This window comes from Salvelinus fontinalis, chromosome 11 (assembly GCF_029448725.1).
Source record: "Salvelinus fontinalis isolate EN_2023a chromosome 11, ASM2944872v1, whole genome shotgun sequence".
NCBI classification, from domain to species: domain Eukaryota; kingdom Metazoa; phylum Chordata; class Actinopteri; order Salmoniformes; family Salmonidae; genus Salvelinus; species Salvelinus fontinalis.
In genome coordinates, this window is record NC_074675.1 from 43,777,177 (window position 1) to 43,800,477 (window position 23,301).

General features: G+C 41.2%; 1 protein-coding gene across 1 annotated transcript; it reads right to left on the bottom strand.

Moving 5' to 3' along the window:
• Nucleotides 1–17,325: 17,325 nt before the first annotated feature.
• Nucleotides 17,326–21,518, bottom strand: LOC129865764 (NXPE family member 3-like). The gene is made up of 5 exons (XM_055938772.1): nucleotides 19,533–21,518; nucleotides 18,522–19,267; nucleotides 18,294–18,364; nucleotides 17,989–18,210; nucleotides 17,326–17,877 (listed from the first exon to the last, which is right to left on the bottom strand). The coding sequence occupies exons 1-5, from the start codon at nucleotides 19,671–19,673 to the stop codon at nucleotides 17,327–17,329; spliced, it is 1,731 nt and encodes a 576-aa protein (XP_055794747.1). The 5' UTR covers nucleotides 19,674–21,518; the 3' UTR covers nucleotide 17,326.
• Between the last annotated feature and the right edge of the window lie 1,783 nt (nucleotides 21,519–23,301).

The window sequence follows — 23,301 nt, forward strand, 5'->3', positions numbered from 1 at the left end:
GTTCGACAAGCAGGTGTAGTATTTTTGTACTATTTTCTACATTGTAGAATAATAGTGAAGACATCAAAACTATGAAATAACACATATGGAATTATGTAGTAACCAAAAAAGTGTTAAACAAATCAAAACATATTTTATATTTGAGATTCTTCAAAGAAGCCACCCTTTGCCTTGATGACAGCTTTGCACACGCTTGGCATTCTCTCAACCAGCTTCATGAGGTAGTCACCTGGAATGAATTTCAATTAACAGGTTTGCCTTGTTTATTTCCTTCTTAATGCATTTGAGTCAATCGGTTGTGTTGTGACAAGGTAGGTTTGGTATACAGAAGATAGCCCTATTTGGTAAAAGACCAAGTCCATATTATGGCAAGAACAGCTCAAATAAGCAAAGATGAATTACAATCCATCATTACTTTAAGACATGAAGGTCAGTCAATGCGGAAAATGTCAAGAACTTAGAAAATTTCTTCAAGTGCTGTCGCAAAAACCATCAATCGCTATGATGAAACTGGCTCTCATGAGGACCGACACAGGAAAGGAAGACCCAAGCTGTGTTCGAATACTCATACTAACCACACTAACTGTACTATTTGTGACGTGAATTTAGTATATAGTATGTTTATTGGTCATAGTATGGCTATAGTTAGTAAGCCAAAAGTTCCCGGATGTCGTACTAAATTCGCCAAAATATGAAGTATACACGCAGAGGACACTATTTCCATACTTTAGGTCCCATAATGCAATTCTTTAGGAAATGGGCGTGGCTTCATATCGTTTTCAGATTTGAAGAAAATGGGTGAAAATATGCCGCCGAAGTACAACGAGAGCGGATACAAATTCAGTGCTTTAACTAATTATGACAAATGTTAAGAAAATGTTGAGCAATGTAATAAAGTAATGACTTTTCAAATAAGTTACCTTACACGTTATGTTGGCTGATAATTTGTTAACTACGATGTACTTACGAACCACATAGCATATCATTACAGCAGTATGTACCGGTATGTTGTTAGCTACCTAATGTTAGTTTGCTACTTATACATCAAACTTGCCAGTATATTAACTATAGGCTATCTAACTAACTACCCATCGTTTATTGACTTGATTATACCCGTCATTCTTAGCTTAGCTAAATGGTATAGTCTGTCATTTAGTCGTGGTGCATTCTCAATGGACTTTCGGGTGCTTTCGTAAATTCGCTCTGGCAATCTACTCCGATTTCAGAGCACTCTCGTATGAGTGTACCAGAGCACAGAATAATGAATTTACGAGCGCTCAACAGTTGAATATGGGTGGTGTCAGTAAACGTTGGCAAAAAAGTGTAATTCAGTTGTTGCCAGCAGCACAGTTACAGTCACCAACGCTCTGGATAACATGAAAACTGCCTAACCAGCTATGCTAGGGCAAGTAAAATGGTTAGAGTGGTCTCATTTGTGTCTGGAAGTAGCTAGCAAGCTAGCCAACGTTAGCTTGGGTGCTTGACTGCTGTTGTAAAATCAGAACGCTCAAATCAACCCTACTCCTCAGCCCGAGCATCCAGTGTGCGCTCCAATAGCGAAACGCTCTGAATTTACAAACAGACAATCTGACAACGCTCTGAATTTACAAGCGCACTCTGGCTTTCCAGATTAAATTTAAGAACACACCCGAAGTGGTAAAATGTCTAACTAGCAATTTGTTATGCTAACTAGCTAGCAAGAGGTTGCATAGCAACAGCATCAACTTCCGGTAGACTGGCAAAGAGCTACTACGCTCAACTGAAAGGATACTGTTTGTTTACTGTATACTAAAATGAACTAATAGTATATAGTATGTAGTATATACTCATTAAGTATGTATTATACCGTATGTTAGTATGGGTATTCGAACATCGTTCCAGAGTTACCTCTGCTGCAGAGGATAAGTTCATTAGAGTTACCAGCCTCAGAAATTGCAGCCAAAATAAATGTTTCACAGAGTTCAAGTAACAGACACATCTCAACATCAACTGTTCAGAGGCGTGAATCGAATTGCTGCAAAGAAACCACTACTAAAGGACACCAATAATAAGAAGACACTTGCTTGGGCAAAGAAATAAGAGCAATGGACATTAAAGTGGTGGAAATCTGTCATTTGGTCTGATGAGTCCAAATTTGAGATTTTTGGTTCCAACCGCCATGTCTTTGTGAGACGCAGAGTAGGTGAATGGATGATCTCTGCATGTGTGGTTCCCACCGTGAAGCATGGAGGATGAGGTGTGATGGTGTGGGAGTGCTTTGCTGGTGACACTTTTTGCGATTTATTTAGAATTCAAGGCACACTTAACCAGCATGGCTACCACAGCAATCTGCAGCGATACACCATCCTATCTGGTTTGCGCTTAGTGGGACTATCATTTGTTTTTCAACTGGACAATGACCCGACACACCTCCAGGCTGTGTAATGGCTATTTGACCAAGAAGGAGAGTGATGGAATGCTGCCTCAGATGACCTGGCCTCAACAATCACCCGACCTCAACCCAATTGAGATGGTTTGGGATGGGTTGGACCGCAGAGTGAAGGAAAATCAGCCAACAAATGCTCAGCATATGTGGGAACTCCTTCAAGACTGTTGGAAAAGCATTCCAGGTGAAGCTGGTTGAGAGAATGCCAAGAGTGCTAAGCTGTCATCAAGGCAAATGGTGGCTACTTTGAAGAATCTAAAATATATTTTGATTTGTTTAACACTTTTTTGGTTGCTACATGATTCTATTTGTGTTATTTTATAGTTTTGATGTCTTCACTATTATTCTACAATGTAGAACCATTGAATGAGTAGGTGTCCAAACTTTTGACTGGTACTGTACAAAAAAAATATATATTCAGACCCTTTGCTATGAACCCCTTCGTAGGTGATTTGAAGTCAGATACAAATCTGATTCCTGGCCATGCAAAGTGGTTTTTAGACTCATTAGGCATATCTTGTTGCTTGCTAGCTATTCTGACTAGTTTGTTAATTGTTTACAAACAAATTAGTGAATGTGCTGGAAAGCTAAACAGCTACATAGCTAACTAGTTGACTGCTGTGGCTAGACAAAATAAAAGTTATCCTTTAAAAGTCTTCTTACACAATGATTTTGAACATTCAAAGCAACTGGGAAACGTCCATGAGGAAACAAGCATTGTTGACTACTTAACTTGGTTCATAACTTCTTCTTCTTCAACGTTTTATGGCACACTACAGCTATTGGTGTATTGCCGCCACCTACTGTACGGGTAGTGAACGATAAATCAAATAAAATACAAATATCCATTGCAGGAAAGGAGGTGGGGTGGAATACCAACATCATAAACAATACAAAAATAAATCCCAAAAATCCCCACCCCACTCCTTCAGTAATAATCCAAATCACATCCCTTCACAGGCTCATGTCCCTGTGTGGACGGAAAATTAATTGACAGGATTCCTTGTAATGCCTCTGCTGCAAAATCCCTGAGTCCACAAAAACTTTCACTTGCAATCACAACGATTTTTTTCAGATTTGTTCTTTGTTTGCACTGTGCAGTTTTATAACCAATGCAATAAACGATACTAAGTCCACCTTTTTAACATGCAATGTGCCAGGGTCCTATTGGCGAGTAACATTTACTGATGTCTCTAATCCAGCTACCATGGTTTCTTTACCATTACTCCCTTTTTCCCACTCTTCTCACCCCCTCCGGATAGGAGATGCTGAACAGCCCTTATTCTTGTCACCTCGGTCTCCTTCACCCTTAAGAGGGCACCTTCTGGTGCATGCTCACCACCACAATTGCAGCATTTTGCCTCAACTGGCATATGATACTCCTGCTGTCTACATACACTTAACACATGTCCAAATAGTTTACATTTATCACACTGCAAGGGGTTTGGGCCCGAAAGCTCTTACAGGATATCTCACATAATCCAAATATATGTACAAAGGGAGAGACTCTTCGGGTCAGTCGGCATGTACCAACCACTAGGCTTCCTCACTCCATCCACCATACGAGTCAGTCGGCGTCCACCACCCACTGCATCAACTTCTTCAATTACATCCTTTTCACTTACTTCTAGCATGACTCCAGAGAGAACCCCCTTGATAGGCGCCCTGATTCGCAGATCCACACATGACACATTCCAATCCTATATCTTTTCAGGTCCAAAGCACGCTCCTTCTGCTCCTCGGACATAACATAAAACCAAAACTGCAGTTATTCTGCAATTACTGCGTCGAAAATACCACAGTCGACTGCAGTTACTGCACTTTTACTGCATTTTCAAAAGTGCAATCTTTTCTTGTAAGGGTCGCTTGTTTGTAACAATTGCAAAGACATTGGCAACTTTGCTGTTCTACGAGTGGTCTGAGGCAGGCGTTAGATTCTGAGCGTTTTAAATTGCAATGTTAATAACAATGGTTTTGGTAAACCGGGCCCTGGTTTTAACTTAAGATCGCTCCACTGACACGGAGGTAGGCTATTTAAAGAGTGCATGATGGCCTAATTTAATTTGTAAAACAGGTAAGCCTACCTCTTATTTCTTACAAAGGAATAAATTGGCTCCAACACAAAGCCTTGTTGTTCTTAATAAAGTCAAATTAAAATGAAGACTAAAAATAATTGTCATTGTATGCCTTCACTACATAAACACAAAAAGTGATTAAATTGGAATTAGAGCAAATGCACCTTTGCTGTTTGGACTCCTAATTAGATTATGTAAAATAAACGTGTACTTACAGTTTATCTTGTTATGTAAGACACAACTAGGGTGGCCTAATGCGGATGCTGTGAGACTAGGAGATGCATTTTAACAGAAGTTCAAACCACATGTGTCTGGATTGAGGATCTCACACACCATCACAGATCCAGATCAGAATGATCATACTGATCCCAATGACCCATGTGCAGAACCGTTGGCAGTCTTTAATGGCCATTATACAACGGGTTTAATCCTGGATGCCGATTGGTAAAAACCACGTTCCAGCCAGTGGCTATTCCACAAGTTACCACCGGCTAAGCCTATGACGTTGACATGCCTATTCACTGTTCCATCTCACTGCACAATCCGCTGTCTCGTCAGCCCAGTCAGACAATTTATAAACTTGATCTGCACCGTAAAAAAGGATCTAGACCTTATCTGCCATTTCTTTTAGATCAGCATTTGTTTTTCAACAGCAGCGATTTCTATAAATCTTGCTGTCTGTCTCCGACATTTGCAACATTGTTTCAAAATTGAAATTCCATCTCCTGCTGAGTCGCCATCTCCAGTAATACAGTCTCAAAGCCAGTCGAAATCATGAATTAGCAGGAAGTTTTTATGGATCAGACTGCTTTCAGAAAGTATTGACATTCCCTTGATTTTTTCTAAATGTTGCCGTGTTTCAGCCTGAATTCAAAATGGACTCACTCTGTGTGCAATAATAATGTCTAACAGACTTTTTTTTATGACTACCTTATTTATGTACCCCACACATAGAAGTATCTGTAAGGTCCCTCAGTCAGCATTGCATTTCAACACAGATTCAACCACAAATACCAGGGAGGTTTTACCATACTTTGCAAAGAAGGACAACTAATGGTAGATGGGTGAAGAAAACAAAAAGCAGACATTGAATATCCCTTTGAGGATGATGAAGTTATTAATTCCATTTTAGATGCTGTAGCAATACACCCAGTCACTACAAATATTACATTATATTTTGAAGCATGGTGATGGCTGCATCATGGTGTATGCTTGTCATCGGCAAGGATTGGGGAGTTTTTTAGTATAATAATAATCAGAATAGAGTTAAGCAGAGGCAAAATCCTAACGGAAAACCTGATTGTCTGCTTTCTAACAGACACTGGGAGACAAATTCCCTTTTCAGCAGTACAATAACCTAAAACACAAGGCCAAATATACACAGAGTATACAAAACATTAAGAACACCTGCTCTTTCCATGACATAGACTGACTAGGTGAATCCAGGTGAAAGCTATGATCCCTTATTGATGTCACTGAAATCCACTTCAATCAGTGTAGATGAAGGGGAGGAGACAGGTTAAAGAAGGATTTTTAAGCCTTGAGACAATTGAGACATGTATTGTGTATGTGTACCATTTAGATGGTGAATGGGCAAGACAAAAGATGTAAGTGCCTTTGAACAGGGTATGGTAGTAGGTGCCAGGCGCACCGGTTTGTGTCAAGAACTGCAACGCTGCTGGGTTTTTCACGCTCTACAGTTCCTCGTGTGTATGAAGAATAGTCCACCACCCATAGGACATCCAGTCATCTTGACACAACTTTGGGAAGCATTTGAGTCAACATGGGCCAGCCTCCCTGTGGAACGCTTTCAACACCTTGTAGAGTCCATGGCCCGACGAGTTGAGGCTGTTCTGAGGTGCAACTCAATATTAGGAAGGTGGTCCTAATGTTTTGTTTACTCAGTGTACACTGGAGTTGCTTACCAAGACGACATTGAATGTTCCTGAGTGACCTAGTTACAGTTTTGACTTAAATCGGTTTGAAAATCTATGGCAAGACTTGAAAATGGCTGTCTAGCAATGATCAACAACAAACTTGACAGAGCTTGTATGTAAAAAAAAATAAAGTGCAAATATTGTACAATCTAGGGGTGGAAAGCTCTTCGAGACTTACCCAGAAAGACTCACGGCTGTAATCACTGCCAAAGGTGATTCTAACATGTATTGACTCAGGGGTGTGAATACTTATGTAATTTGCTAACATTTCTTAAAACATGTTTTCACTGTCATTATTGGGTATTGTGTGTAGGTGGGTGAGAGGAAAAGATTTATTAAATTTTGAATTCAGGCTGTAACAACAAAATGTGGAATAAGTCAAGAGGTATGAATACTTTCTGAAGGCACTGTATACAAAGAAATGTCAATAGAAAAACTGGCCAAACGAAATGAAATTTAGCCAGTTTGCTGTCTTCCCAGCTTAAGTTTGAAGTGGCCGTGTTATCTGTGTAGTTCAAATGCCTCTGAACTGTTTCCGGGTGAGAGCAAATATTTTATGTCAAGTGAAATCGTGCATAATTTGTACTTAAGTCATTTAGACAGTAACATCAGGCGTGAGGGGTCGCAAAGGGGGCGCAGGCAATTAAAAAACATATATATTATTATGATATATACAGTACCATTCAAAAGTTTGGACACCTACTCATTCCAGGGTTTTTCTTTCTTTCTTTTCCCCCCTACATTGTAGAATAATAGTGAATACATAACAAAACTATGAAATAACACATATGGAATCATGTAGTAACCAAAAAAGTGTTAAACAAATCGAAATATAGGTGAGATTCTTCAAAGTAGCCACCCTTTGCCTTGATGACAGCTTTGCACACTCTTTGCATTGGAATGTGGATGGACAATCCCTTAAAGGGGACAATCTGCAGTTAACACCATAACAAAGTGGTCCCGCCTCTGTTTGGGAATATGAGATGCGATAAGTAATGCAAAATATGTAAACATTGTTAATTAAAGTGACTAGTGTTCCATTATTAAAGTGGCTAGTGATTTCAAGTCTATGAATTTAGGGCAGCAACCTCTAATGAGCTAGTGGTGGATATTTAACAGTCTGATGGCGTTGAGATAGTAATGTTTGAGTCGCTCAAATATCACATGAATACACCTTAGAAATGGCAAAATGTACAGAATTGCAAGAAAATGAGCTTTAAAACCTGCAAAATGTTCTCTCCGCCAACAAGAAAGGCATACACAGTTTCTGTCATGAATGGGGCTTGTGCCCATAGAAATAGACGTTGCGCGCGCACTCGCGGGGAGCGCGGGATGTTCCCCAATGATGGAAGGGGGGCCTGAGTGAAAATTCTCCAACCCTACCACCCCTCTCCCAATTGGAGCAAACTAGTCAACAACATCACGTAGGCCTGCATTTACAGCTTATACATACTATATACATTTTATGGACAGAGTCTATTTTACAATAGTTTTATTTTGTTTGTTTTTAACTCTTGTCATTCCTCTACCCTCAACCTGTCCCACATATTTATGATGTCCATCTGGTTTGATTTCTATTTGCCATATCTTTTAAACTGTGCTCTTTCAAAAAAGTTCTTAACCTATATACAGTTGAAGTCGGAAGTTTACATACACTTAGGTTGGAGTCATTAAAACTTGTTTTTCAACCACTCCACAAATTTATTGTTAACAAACTTTCGTTTTGGCAAGTCGCTTAGGACATCTACTTTGTCATTTTTTCAACAATTGTTTAAAGACAGATTATTTCACTTATAATTCACTGTATCACAATTCCAGTTGGTCAGAAGTTTACATACACTAAGTTGACTGTGTCTTTAAACAGCTTGGAAAATTCCAGAAAATTATGTCATGGCTTTAGAAGCTTCTGCTAGGCTAATTGACATAATTTGAGTCAATTGTAGGTGTACCTGTGGATGTATTTCAAGGCCTACCTACTGCATACTGCATCCTACACTTTCTAGTCTATACTATCTATTGCATCTTAGCCGCTCTGTCACTGCTCGTCCATATATTTTATATTTATATATTCTTATCCCATTCCTTTACTAGATTGTGTGTATTAGGTTTTGTTGTGGAATTTGTTAGATATTAGGTTTTGTTGTGGAATTGTTAGATATTACCTGTTAGATACTGCTGCACTGTCGGATCTAGAAGCATAAGCATTTCGCTACACTCACAATAACATCTGCTAACCATGTGTATGTGACCAATAACATTTGATTTGATCAACTGAGGTAATTGATTGCCTAAATTCAACACATTTAGTCAAAAACATGAAGTGCCTACAGCACTCCAGGACAAGGGTTGTCTACCCTTAGCCTAGTGCATTCCTACAGTAACTTCCTGTGCATGTAGTCTGATGTACATCCGTTAAGAATGGCATCCCTGATCTGATTCTCAGTATAACTGGCAAAATCAGTCTCTAGCAGCCTGCATTAAGGTGAGTGCTAAATTGTTGTACAGTGTCACCTTGACTTTGTGCAATTTTCTGAAACGTTTGGCTAGCAAATGCATTGGCTTAGGGAAGGAAGTCAAGATTGAAATGCTCTGATCATGGAGCCATAACCTGTAACCATCCTGGTCTCTTGTAGGTTATAAATAATATTGTCCAGCGAGATGTAAAAGTAAAGCTCTCCTCCTTTGACGAGACATATCCATTGCTTTGTTGTCGATAATTAGTCATTTGCTATCGGCATACAGTTCAAATGATGGTAACCATCTCGTCCATCTTGGGCCTAGTGTAGCTTGGTCGGGAAAACATGCAAAGTTATTTGACCATGTTCATTCAGAGCACGAGCAATCAAGAAAAACTGTAATACACTGCCCTTTTGTTTGTTTGTGCTATCTGTCGTGTCTTTGGCATCATTAAAAGTGAAGACTGTTATTTTATCAAATCAATTCTCTGTAATTATTATTACATGATTAAACTAATCATGTAAATGTAATTAACTCGGAAGTCGGGGCACCAAGGAAAATCTTCAGATTACAAAGTTATAATTTTCCTAATATAACTCTTCAGATATTTTAATATCTGATCAATTAGTCTTCTAATTAATGAATTAACCTTTACCTCACGTTAGTCTCATTCCAAACGTCGTAAATTGTTGGTTATCTGCACGAACCCAGCCTTTACTATGAATCATCCATACACCAATTGTCGTAATCATTTATTTACTAACTAACTAAATAATCACAGAAATGCATAAACAAACAACAGTAGACATATTGGTTCCTAACATAGGATAACGATTCCCTAGTGGGCTAAGTCGATATGACGGCTTGGTGGACAAAGGGAAGTGGGTGTGGACTGAATGAGCAGCGGGAAAGACAAAAGGGGTGACTACACACACAGTTGATAATTATATTAATTGAAATGCTAATCCTTTGCACATGAACGCTCACTCATTCGGGAATAATTGAATCAATACATATTTACTCCCAGGTGTCGTCGTTATCTCTGTTAGAATCGTCAGTCCGTCTGCTGGAGAGTCATTTCATCCGTGTCTCTTTCTCTCTTTTTGGTTCCCTGAAGATCAAGGTGTGGTTAGAATGGATACTTCAGAGTACCATTCAGACATTTTCTCATAGAATAGATGCTTCAGCGGTTGTCGGTAATAGCATCCCAGGTTTACATATTTTCTAGCTGCAGACTAGTAATTAGTATCTAAGATTTACTCTTATTCTGTAGCGATCGATAGTCTCAGAGTTTAACCATTTCCAGCCGTGTAGCCAATGATCCATGTGGTATGGTTAGGAATTCAATAACTATTCGCAATCCCAGCTCACGCTGTGGGTTTGCTTAGTCTAAACTCAAACCTGTGCCCCCTCAGTTTCCACCGAGGTACGCATGGTCTGAATAGGATTTCCTCAGGAGGGGATTTTATTCGTAACAATAGAAAAGGCGGTTCTATGATGCCGGATCATGTCTGTGCTCACGGGGGCGGGCCAATGACTTAGTTAAACTTTAAAGGGAATACAGTTCTCTCCCATTAAAGGTTTAACATCACATTACATCATTTCACATATAGTTTAATCTTTACTCATTAATTGTATACAAGAATTAGATGCAAACCCCATAATTGAGAATAACTGAGGGTGTCAAACTAGTGATTTTCTACATTTGGAGACAAAAAGGCACATGTTGATTTGAGGCTGTCTTTCTATCACTAAATGTGACTGATCGGCTCAAGTCAGTCTTATGTAACAACATTTGAAAAACATTTTATTTTTAACCTTTGATAAAAGTAGAGACTCGGAGCTACAAAATGGTATATCATACACTGCATTTTTGAGGAACAATGGGAAAGTACTTCTGCTTTGAATGTTGATAAACTTATAAACTCAATTTTGAGAAAAGGGCCTTTGAATGTGTTGTACCTACTGGAGAGTCCTTTGTCTACACCCATTCAGCATTGTTCACACCCTTTTAAGACAGCCCCACCCATCTATTTAAGCATTCACATGTGAGGTCATGTGCTAAACAGTGAGTCGTGTAGTAAAGATTAAGACTAATAGTGGTAGTAGCCTACAATAAGGAAAAATGGCAGGTAAACAGAAAGTGTCCAGATAAAAATTATTTTATAAATATTAGATGACGCTTACCCAGACACACTTGTCTAAATTGATGGGTAATGTGAAAGAAATGCTATAACCCCCAGCCACATCCAGTGGTGGAAAAAGTACTAAATTGTCATACTTGAGTAAAAGTATAAATAATTTCAAATGCCTTACTAAACCAGACGGCAAATTGTATTTAATTTTTAATACGGATAGCCAGGGCCACATTCCAACATAGTTTACAAATGAAAGATTTGTGTTTAGTGAGTCTGCCAAATCAGATGCAGCAGGGATGACCAGGGATGTTCTCTTGATAAGTGTGAATTGGACAATTTTCCTGTCAAAATTTAACAAGTATTTTTGGGAGTCAGGGAAAATGTATGGAGTAAAAAGTACCTTATTTTGGGGGGGGATGTAGTGAAGTAAAAGTAAAAGTAGCCAAAAATATAAATAGTAAAGTAATGTACAGATATCCCCCAATAATACTTAATACTTTAAATAATTTTTCTGAAGTACTTTACACCACTGCCCAAATGCCTTTACACCAGTACATTAGCATACTTTATATACTGTTACACATGCACTTATCACATAATATTCCAAACATAAGTTAAGGCCATGCACCTGAGTTGAAACCTGAGTGAGGTACACATGTACAGTATATAAACCGTTTTATGCGCCATATATTTATTGGTGGACACTTGATATGGTCACATGATAATGTTGTGGTATGTCACAAAATCATGTTATGACCACACATATCAATATTCATTTTATACATCAATATTTTGCTGTCTTGCTAAGTGGATGGTATCTACAGAAGGTGTAAACGGTACTGCCAAATGGTTACTTGCATAGTAGCAATATCAGAAATAGATGGTGTCAATATAAATGCAATAATATACAAGAACAATATCAATAACGATATCAGTGATAGATAAGGTAGTTATATGCATACAATCAGGGGTAAAGTGGCTGAGCAGCAGGATTTAAAAAAAAAAAGTAGCAGCAACGTGTTAGGAGAGAGTAATTTGAATAGAGGCACGGCAGATAGTGCTGATGACTGGTCCGTCCGAACCACGCATGCACAAGGGAATCTATATTCGGAATGCCTGTTTCTGTCCTGCCTTTGACTTTGGTGCAGGGCATGTGATGTCCATAGCCTCTTCATCGCAAAACTCCCTGATCTTGTCAAGAAGATAAGTTTGTTTAGCTGTGTCCAGTCCAGGTGATGCTTGTACAGGCAGACCATCTATGGGAAGAAGGATGTCAGCGTTGCGTAGCAGCTGAAACCTAGTCCCGACAGTCTGAAAGCTCCTTGGTGACAACAACACCTGGCTCCAGAGCATCGAAGCTGTAAAACAGGGAATAACAAACAACAAAAAATCTGAAGACATTACTACCCTGCACAACATCAATTCACCTCCCAAATTTAGATAAGAATAACCTCATACAATTCAATGACAATGATTTTCACCTGAAGTGCTGGCATTGCTTGATCTGTGGCAGTGGCTTGAAGTACTGAGTCAGGGGTTGATGTGCCATAGCTTTCCACCAGCACCGTACCATCCTCCAGTCCAACCAGCTGTGGGATGTTGACCCCTGTCACAGTGCTGGGATTCACAACACCCACAATCTCAAACAAAGTGTTCACTCTGGTCTTTCTGAAGCGCTGCTTGACGAGGCCGAAGGACCAGTTGGAGGCAAACTTGGTGTGGCCTGTGATCATGAAGTGAAGGTTCAGACTGTGGTGGAGCATGTGCATGGTCCGTCAGGCACAATACCAGAGTACGTGTTTCCCCAACTCCGTATTGGGGAAAAAATGGTGCATGTAGGTTGATGACTGCGCAGCTGCCTTTGCTTGCTTGGGCCAGCTCTCTTTTTGATGGGAGGCATTAGACCATTCTCCTTGTATGACTGGTGGAGGAGAGTCAAGAGTGCTCTACTGATGCTGAAAGACAAATTCCAGGCACAAATATTTTAGCATTATTATACAATTGGTGCGAAATGGCATTCTGAGATAACATCACTACACACAGTTCATACACGTAATGTTAGCTAGCTAGCCAGCCATCTAACATCAGCTGGCTAGCTAACAGCAAGCTTTAACTAGCAATACAAACCGATTGTCATAGCTAGCTAAAGTTAACCAAATAGGTTCAATGTTAGCTAGTTAACGTAAACTCACCCCATTCCGTACAAATGTGCGCAACCGCAACATTCAAACGAGGCCACAAAGAAAACTAATGGGACTGTAGCGACTGTGTTGACTTCAATATCGGTGGTGTGAACTAGGTTTCTATTCAAGCGTTGATCGACATGGTAATGGCTCTATACTATTGGAGAAAAGTTGAAAAAAACGGACCCTCCGTTACATCGTGACGTGTCATGACGTAACATACAGCACGCATAAAGCAACTATTTCTGTCTTACAATCTCTCTCCACCAGGTGTAGCACTTCTCTCATAGTTTAAAAACAAGAAATGGACAGGGACGGCGGTAAGGGGGGATACCTAGTCATTTTTTGCATCATCATTGCATGCGATCATCATTCTCAAAGCCGCTGTTTACTTCTAAGATCACTTTAGCACCGCCCTAAAAACCTGATTCAAATTCGACACAAACCTTCAAATAGTTATGTAATGACACATTATATAAACTCTTTATAGTGTTTTATTTACACTTTAGAGGCGATGAGGTGATAAGTTGGACAGATCGAGTGAAAAAAAGCAATTTTCCCACACAACATCTCTCCTTCTCACTATCAAGCATTAGTTTCGCTTCCCCACCTGCCATTTTTAAAAAGATCCGACGGGGCTCATTGCCAGCTTGAATTATGCAGAGACGGGCAGCGTTTAGGTCATGTAATTGATTCTGTTGGAAAGGGGAGAAATTGGACTTTACAATGGTATTGACATCACAGTTGATCTGGAAGTATTACGTTTTTGGGGCGCTAAAATAAGGGCAATTGTACGGACCAAGGCGATGTACGAGTTTACATGAGTTTACGTTAGTTAGCTAACATTAGTCTATAACTAGCAATGCGAAATGGCATGCTGAGAAAATGAACGTTACACACACTTCATACACGTGAGTTAATGTTAGCTAGCAAGCCAGCCATCTAATGTTAGCTAGCTAACAGCAAGATTTCACATTAACGTTAGCTAACTAAAAAATTAACTATAATCCCAATCCATAGAGTAACGTGACTTGCAATACAAACCAATTGTCATCGCTATTTAAAGTTAACCAAATAGGTTCAGTGTTAGCCAGCCATCAAACTCCAGCTGGCTAGCTTACAGCAAGCTTTAACTTGCAACTGAAAACTATGTTCTGACAAAATTAGAAATGTATAATATATGAAACTGTAGATAGATTCTTACCCGTATACATGGATGAAAGCTTCATAGCAGACTGCAACCCCTTTTATTAAATAAGATGTTCTGTGTCGTTTCTGTTTAGTTTGCCCAGCTTGTTTGGCCTGTTGTGTCCACTGATTTCAAAACCCGGTCAAATGTTTCCTTGACAAATCAAATCAAATCAAATCAAATCAAATTTTATTAGTCACATACACATGGTTAGCAGATGTTAATGCGAGTGTAGCGAAATGCTTGTGCTTCTAGTTCCGACAATGCAGTAATAACAACAAGTAATCTAACCTAGCAATTCCGCAACTACTACCTTATACACGCAAGTGTAAAGGGATAAAGAATATGTACATAGAGATATATGAATGAGTGATGGTACAGAACGGCATAGGCAATGGTGCAGTACATGGTATAGAGTACGGTATATACCTATGAGATGAGTACTGTAGGGTATGTAAACATAAAGTGGCATAGTTTAAAGTGGCTAGTGGTCCATGTATTACATAAGATGGCAAGATGCAGTAGATGATATAGAGTACAGTATATACATATACATAAGAGATGTGTAATGTAGGGTATGTAAACATTATATTAGGTGGCATTGTTTAAAGTGGCTGGTGGTACATTTTTACATAATTTCCATCAATTCCCATTTTTAAAGTGGCTGGAGTTGAGTCAGTATGTTGGCAGCGGCCGCTAAATGTTAGTGGTGGCTGTTTAACAGTCTGATGGCCTTGAGATAGAAGCTGTTTTTCAGTCTCTCGGTCCCTGCTTGGATGCACCTGTACTGACCTCGCCTTCTGGATGATAGCGGGGTGAACAGGCAGTGGCTTGGGTGGCTGTTGTCCTTGATGATCTTTATGGCCTTCCTGTGACATCGGGTGGTGTAGGTGTCCTGGAGGGCAGGTAGTTTGCCCCGGGTGATGCGTTCTGCCGACCTCACTACCCTCTGGAGAGCCTTACGGTTGTGTGCGGAGCAGTTGCCGTACCAGGCGGTGATACAGCCCGACAGGATGCTCTCGATTGTGCATCTGTAGAAGTTTGTGAGTGCTTTTGGTGACAAGCCGAATTTCTTCAGCCTCCTGAGGTTGAAGAGGCGCTGCTGCGCCTTCTTCACAACGCTGTCTGTGTGGGTGGACCAATTCAGTTTGTCCGTGATGTGTACACCGAGGAACTTAAAACTTTCCACCTTCTCCACTACTGACCCGTCGATGTGGATAGGGGGGTGCTCCCTCTGCTGTTTCCTAAAGTCCACAATCATCTCCTTTGTTTTGTTGATGTTGAGTGTGAGGTTATTTTCCTGACACCACACTCCGAGGGCCCTCACCTCCTCCCTGTAGGCCGTCTCGTCGTTGTTGGTAATCAAGCCTACCACTGTAGTGTCGTCCGCAAACTTGATGATTGAGTTGGAGGCGTGCATGGCCACGCAGTCGTGGGTGAACAGGGAGTACAGGAGAGGGCTCAGAACGCACCCTTGTGGGGCCCCAGTGTTGAGGATCAGCGGGGTGGAGATGTTGTTACCTACCCTCACCACCTGGGGGCGGCCCGTCAGGAAGTCCAGGACCCAGTTGCACAGGGCGGGGTCGAGACCCAGGGTCTCGAGCTTGATGACGAGTTTGGAGGGTACTATGGTGTTAAATGCTGAGCTGTAGTCGATGAACAGCATTCTCACATAGGTATTCCTCTTGTCCAGATGGGTTAGGGCAGTGTGCAGTGTGGTTGCGATTGCGTCGTCTGTGGACCTATTGGGTCGGTAAGCAAATTGGAGTGGGTCTAGGGTGTCCGGTAGGGTGGAGGTGATATGGTCCTTGACTAGTCTGTTGATCGCTGTTTCTTCCCTATCACTGTCATCAGAAGACTCTACAATGTCTTGTCAATATTTTTTCTAACCTAAATCAGGGATTTCGTCATCGTCTGATTCATTTTCAGAGTCAGAGAGAGTCAACTTGGCACGATCGTCCTCCAGAAAGTAGTCCATCACAACTTTTTTCCACTGACCTTTGTCAATAGCGCCTGATAAATTCAGGCCAGCAATGTTATTGAGACCAGTAGCAACATATTTGCAGTATGGATAACGTTCTATCTTTCAAAAAAAACTGCAGTAGAACGGATTACCTACGCATAACAAGCAGCTCATTTTATAGACACAAGATGCTACACTGCAGACCAATCTGAAACTCATCTCTCGGCATGTCCAGCCCACTCATTATCTCAGCCAATCATGGCTAGCGGGAAGTTCCTGACTTTTTCTTTGGATAAACCAACTAGGCTCGTAATTTAACAATTTTATTTGTATTTACAGATGGCACAAAAGTTTTATTAAGGCACATGAAAGTTCACATGTTCAAAAAGGCATTTCTGCCAATAAACGCATTTTGATAAAAAAATATGTTTACATTCAACCAGCTCTCCTGTGAAGTCGTGAGTTGCAACATACACCTAGTTTCCTGGATTGGGTCACAAATATGCTAGTAGGATGCCATTGTCATTTTGACTTAATGGTGTTGAGACCTACTTTGTTTTGGCAGTTGTTAAAAATATATATATATATTTTTTTCCCACCTTTATTTAACCAGGTAGGCTAGTTGAGAACAAGTTCTCATTTACAACTGCGACTTGGCCAAGATAAAGCAAAGCAGTGCGACACAAACAACACAGAGTGGAATAAACAAACATGGAATAAACAAACATACAGTCAATAACACAATAGGGGGAAGAAGTATATAAACAGTGTGTGCAAATGAGGTAAGATAAGGGAGGTAAAGGCAATAAATAGGCCATAGTTGTTAAAATTTTGCAGGCTCAAGTGATGAATCATGTAATGCCGGTCAGACTATGCTCCGCCCATGCTAGTTATTTTATCAATATTGCACAGGTGTTGAACAATGAAGAATTGTGGCAGAACTAATTTAACTCTCTCTGCTAGTTCTTCACTGGGCAGACGTGAGAGAGGATAGTGTTTATCATGTTCTTGATGATGGGAGGACATGGGTGGATATTGTGAGGGTGGTGGTGGGCAAGGGTCATCTCCCAGGCGTCCACTAACAAGATATTCAGGCCCCTGAACATAGCCTTGAGTACCCCGTCCAACTGCACTGAGAACCAGTCACTGAAGATGAGGCTCTCCTGTAGGCTTTGGGCCCGGAGGTTGGCTGAGCGCACCACTACCACGGTCTTCGGAGCCCGGTCCAGAAGCCGCACCACCGCCCTTCGAATGTGGCGTAGTCGGCGAATGTAGACCTGCACAGGGAAGGTGCTGAAATGAGCCCAAATGCTGATGACGACAATAGTGTCTGAGCCCCCGGCAAGGCCATCCAGCTCGTTAGCTACATAGCGCAGTTGACTGACGCTGATAGGGGTCCAGGAGATGGGGGGACCATGGCTCCGGTACTTCAGCAGGATGTTATGGGGGATGTCCACTGCCATGAAGGGCCCTGCGCTCACAGGACTTTGAAGGTTGAACTCCCTCAGCTCTTTGACAGAGAGAGGGAGATAAATGTTGAGGGAGAGAGAGGGAGAGAGAATTTGCATACACCTGAGACAGCTGAGTTTGAGATGTAATTGTATTGGCAAACAGCAGTCACCTGGCAAGAAGCTGGTGAGGAACTCGTAGTACTGTCTGACGGTGGAGTCTCCATACATGTACACCAACTTGCCCTTCAGACACTGAGTAATGGCAGTGGGGTCGTTAAACTGGTGCATCACGACACCACCCAGCCCCCGCCATGACCCTTGGAAGTAATACCCAGAGGCTGTGGTTCTGATAGGCGCTGCCTTTTCACTGTTGCTTTCCACCTCTTGTTTGTCTGAAATACAAGAGGAGCCATGAGGCACCAGCTACCACCACTTTACAGAAACTCAGATTTTCTTCACACTACAAAACTCCTACCTTTTTTCTTAGGTAGCACAGTGACACTGTCATACGCCTTAGCATGAATACGTGTTTTGAGGTTTACGCCACTAAAAAAGATAGAGAATCATTTTACATTTGAAAGCAAGCAATAACATTCCCCAGAACCATACTCTGTAATTTATATATGACAAAAGGCAAATATATATGTCCAAGGTAAAACTTACATTTATTCCCAAAACCACTCTTTTCTTACCCCGCACTTACCTTTGGAAAAGCAGTGCTTCTTTCTTGGTTATCAGATCTTTCTGGTAGCCTGCCTTGAAGTGGTTGATCCGTGTATCACAGCTCAGCAGCAGCTTGGGCTTGTAGCAGTACCAGGGTTCACCTGTGTGGGGGTCTGTGTAATTGCACAGCGGCTGCTGGTTAGTTGGCAGGCACAGGTTACACATGGTGGTCTCAGACAGTAATCCAGAGCGAAACAGGCTCTTGTAAAGCACCCTGTCGGGGTGTTCATCACGTAAGCGCCGTAGAACAGGAACTGCCTCACTAGGATGGACCAATGTCACGTCCACCCATACAGACCCCTCCCACAGTAATGGAAAAATGGCAGAGTAAGTCCCATTCCCGTGGTCCACCACATGTCCTGCAACACCCGCCTCCAGCTCTGGGGAGTGCAGCCGGGCCAGCAAGAAGTCCCCGCCATGGCTCTTGGGAAGTCCCTGGAAATCTTTCATAATGACCAGAGCCTTCAGCTGGTCCCCCACGTGCCACTCTCTCCTACCCCCTGCAGGGAGAATTGCAAACAGGCTGTGTGCAGGGTCACTGGTCTGGTGCAGGGGTGAAGACTTGGACCATGGCTGAGGCTCTGGCCAGGCGATGGACTCCAGGAGGTAACGGTCCTCCAGAGCCTCCTCAGGTGAGGGATTTGTACCCAAGTGGCTACAGAAGTGTCGCTCGCGGTCCAGGGGAGGAGGGCCCTCTGAGTGGATCCTGTGTGGGTCCAATTTCCACTGTGGAGGAGAATAGAGGTCACTACGGGGGAATGAGTGGTAAGCAATGGACGCTGCTGAGGAGATGACGGCTCATAATAATAGCTGGAATGGAGCAAATGGAATGGCATCAAACACATCAAAGACGTGGTTTCCATGTGGTTGGTACCACTCCATTTATTCCATTCCAGTCATTATTATGAGCTGTCCTCCCCTCAGCAGCCTCCACTGGTGGTAGGCTAATGTAGGTAGATGGTAATGGAAGAAGAACACTTTCTCTCCTCACCTCCAGAATGTTGTTGTTGCGTAAAAGGAAGACAAGGACTGTCAGGGTCAGCAGGAGGAAGATGCAGATATATGTGGACAGGCGCTTCCACATGGCCCCAGTCGCCAATCCCCCTGATATTGACATAAATAAGCTGTTCATCTACTCTGTGTTTGCATAGCATGTGGCTGTTACACTCAAAATACAACAACGTGATTTCTCCACTTGGCTGTATTTGATTTCCTAAAACAGGGTGTGCGTTTATCAGACCTAGACAAGAACCCCAAAAAATCCTGTTGACCTGGCCGAGGCACACCAGATTAAGAATGTCACATTTTCCCATGTGACTGTTGCTTTACCCCTTTCAGAAGTGAGCCAGTTGTAAAACATTGACCCATAACCGTAACAGCCTTCGTGCAACAGTAACCACTTCAAAAATTACATTTATAGATTAAAGGGTCTGAATACTTATGTAAATGTAATTCTTTCTTTTTTTAAATTAGCAGGTTTTGCTTTGTCATTATGGGGTATTGTGTGTAGATTCATGAGAAAAAAAACGATTTAATACATTTTGGAATAAGGCTGTAAAGTAACAAAATGAAGAAAAAGTCAAGCGGTCTGAATACTTTCCCGAAGGCACTGTACATTCTACAGACCCTACTGAGTATTCCCTACAATACTTTTACTGCTGCACCCAGAATAGTTATTGCTCTAAGTCAATATGTATTCCATCACAGGAAGTTGGTGGCACCTTAATTGGGGAGAACAGGCTCATGGTAAGGACAGGAGCGGAATCAGTGGAATGGTATCAAATACATCAAACACATGTTTTCTAGGTGGTTGATGCCATTACATTTGCTCTGTTATGGCCATTATTGTGAGCCGTTCCATATACATTCCATATACAGTGTTTCACATTGGGGGCATTTATTTAAACTTGGAACATGTTTTAAAACACAAATGTAATATAAATGTCAATTAAATATGAACAAATATGAATCATTGTTAATGTTTAGACAATAATTTCTCATATACTGTATTATGAATGGTCATTTACAATTTTCTACTATTATGTGGGGGACTTTTATTTTGAAAATCTCTGAAATTCCACGACCCGAAGTAGTTTTTAGTGGCTGAGGAGTTGCTCTATCAGAACTCAGGATAAGACCCAGATGCCGACAGCTAGAGTCACAGATGTTTATAGACCCAAACAGGGGGCAAGCAAAAGACAGGTTAAAGGCAGGCAGAGGTCTGTAATCCAAGGCAGAGTCAATAAGGTACAGAACAGCAGGCAGGCTCGGGGTCAGGACAGGCAGAGGTTCGTAAACGGGTCGGAGTCAGGCAGGTACAGAACAGCAGGCAGGCTCGGGGTCAGGACAGGCAGAGGTTCGTAAACGGGTCGGAGTCAGGCAGGTACAGAACGGCAGGCTGGCTCGGGGTAAGGGCAGGCAGAATGGTCAGAACCGGAGAAACAGAACTTGAGAAAGCAGTGAGACGGGAAAACACGCTGGTAAGACCTGACAAGACGAACTGGCAACAGACAAATAGAGAACACAGGTAGAAATACACTGGGGATAAGAAGGAAGATGGGCGACACCTGGAGGGGGGTGGAGACAAGCACAAAGACAGGTGAAACAGATCAGGGTGTGATACGCTGATCATGTGATGAGTTTGCAAGTCAAATGCACCACTTGTACTTACACTGGACAGTGAAAAACAAGTAAATTGACCTTTATTTATTGATATTTAAATGAGTTTTTAGTAGTTAAGTGTTGAGTTAGACTACATACTGTCAATCATTATTTATAATCATTTGCTGGCTACTGTAGCAGGCTCAGCTAAATACAAATCCCCCTAGATACAGCGATGTCTCACAGTCATGTCATGATATTTGTAAATTAAAGAGGAATATAATAACACGAGTTTCCCATCTTCCCATTTAGAGTTTTTGGCGCAGCACAGAAATGCCATTATCCAGATGGTGTGACAAAGGCATTTCCTAACAGACCTGCTGACTTTCTTTGTTGTTACTTTAAGATTGGAACCAACATGCAGTACCTCCAGCAGACAGAACCATTCGTCCACCAGCTCAGGGACAAGCTACACTATTCACAGCCCTGTCTAATATTCAATGTAAAAATGTAGTACAAATAAAAGAAAATGTATAGTTTTAACATGTCTTTGATGTTTATTTGTTTTAGCTGTTATTGATAATTCCCTAAGTGTTAATACATTGTGTTTACATCATTAAGCCTTTATGTATGTGTTATGAATGACCAGAGGTTAGTCCCCTCCTTTGGTGATTGGCATTTAGGCTGTGACAACGAAAAGGCAGCAGACAGACCTACAGTCTGTTTTAGAAGGAAAGTTTGGTAGGGTGACCTGATTTGTAACTATGAAAATAATTTAGCCAAACAGATTTTGAACCTGAAAGTGTACATTTGATTCTAGAAGGGGGACAATAAATGTAAAAATTATTTGGTTAGGATGTAGATTTTCTTACAAATTAACTTTATTTTGTTTGATCAGTTGAACAACTCTCCAGCGTAATTAGTTTGCACTACTGTTATTCCCCACACTTACAGTATTTTATTATTCCACTTCTGCACAATTTTGTCAGTGTCTGATATGCCTAATTGTGTCTTAGAAAATGAATTATATGAGGCTATGTATTTTTGCTGCCATTCGTGGACAGTTTTGAATAAGTCGTACAAATAAGCATTGGATATTAAATGCTCCAGGCCATTTTAGTATTGTGCACATCGATGTTCCCTCTAAGCTGCACCCCCGAGACTACCACGCAGAAGAAATATCAGCCCACTCAGATAAGCACAAGATTAAACTTCACTTTACTTTCAAGAGTTGTCCCCCTTATTTATTTAACACTATCAATGGTTCCTTTTACTGTGGGAATTGTGATTGAATCAACACAATATTAGCCACTTTCAATGCAACACACCGAAACAAAACGTCCTATGCAAGACTTAGTATGCAAAACTAACTATGCAAGAGATTTTGTTGTAGGAATAAGGCATCAGAGTAGGATTCTATTGCATTGACATGCAAGACTCAGCCCATACTCTGCACCGACCAGTGTGCCATAACCAATCAGAGCTGCAGTAGGCCTATATGCAAATAGACCATTGCCACATATGGATCTGTGCCATTCACTTTAAACTGGACTGTGTTTACAGCATGAGTGGTCGTGAGTAGACATGCTTGTTTGAGATCGACGCGAGAGCTACATGTAGCTATGTGTGCACATTTGTTCATATCCTTTGCTAGCTAGTGAGTTATTAGCCCAGTTCTAGATCATTTGTAGACAGCAATGGGGGAGTGATTGCTATCTACAAGAACACAGAACTTGTACATTTCTAGACATCTTTGAAAAGCGAGTCAGGTAAAGAGCTTTTTTTTCTTGAAGGGGTATTGTTGTTTATGTATTATGAGACAGGCTTTAATAAGCTAAGTAGATAATAGGCAGAGGGTAGCATCATTTGTCTGTGTCAGGGTTGTGTGCAGAGAAGTAGCGGAGTCAAGCGCATGACACAGGTGTTGAGCGAAACCACAGCGTTTACTCAAATTCAGCAATAATTCCTCAAATGGAATAATAACAAACACAAACGTATTTACAACAACCACTAACGCAACAAACAATCACAGACAAAACAGAAATGAATACCAGAGGGTTAAATAGGGAACATGATAGGGGAATTGAAACCAGGTGTGTGTAATACAGACAAAACAAAACTAAACTGAAAAATGGATCGGCGGTGACTAGAAAGCCGGT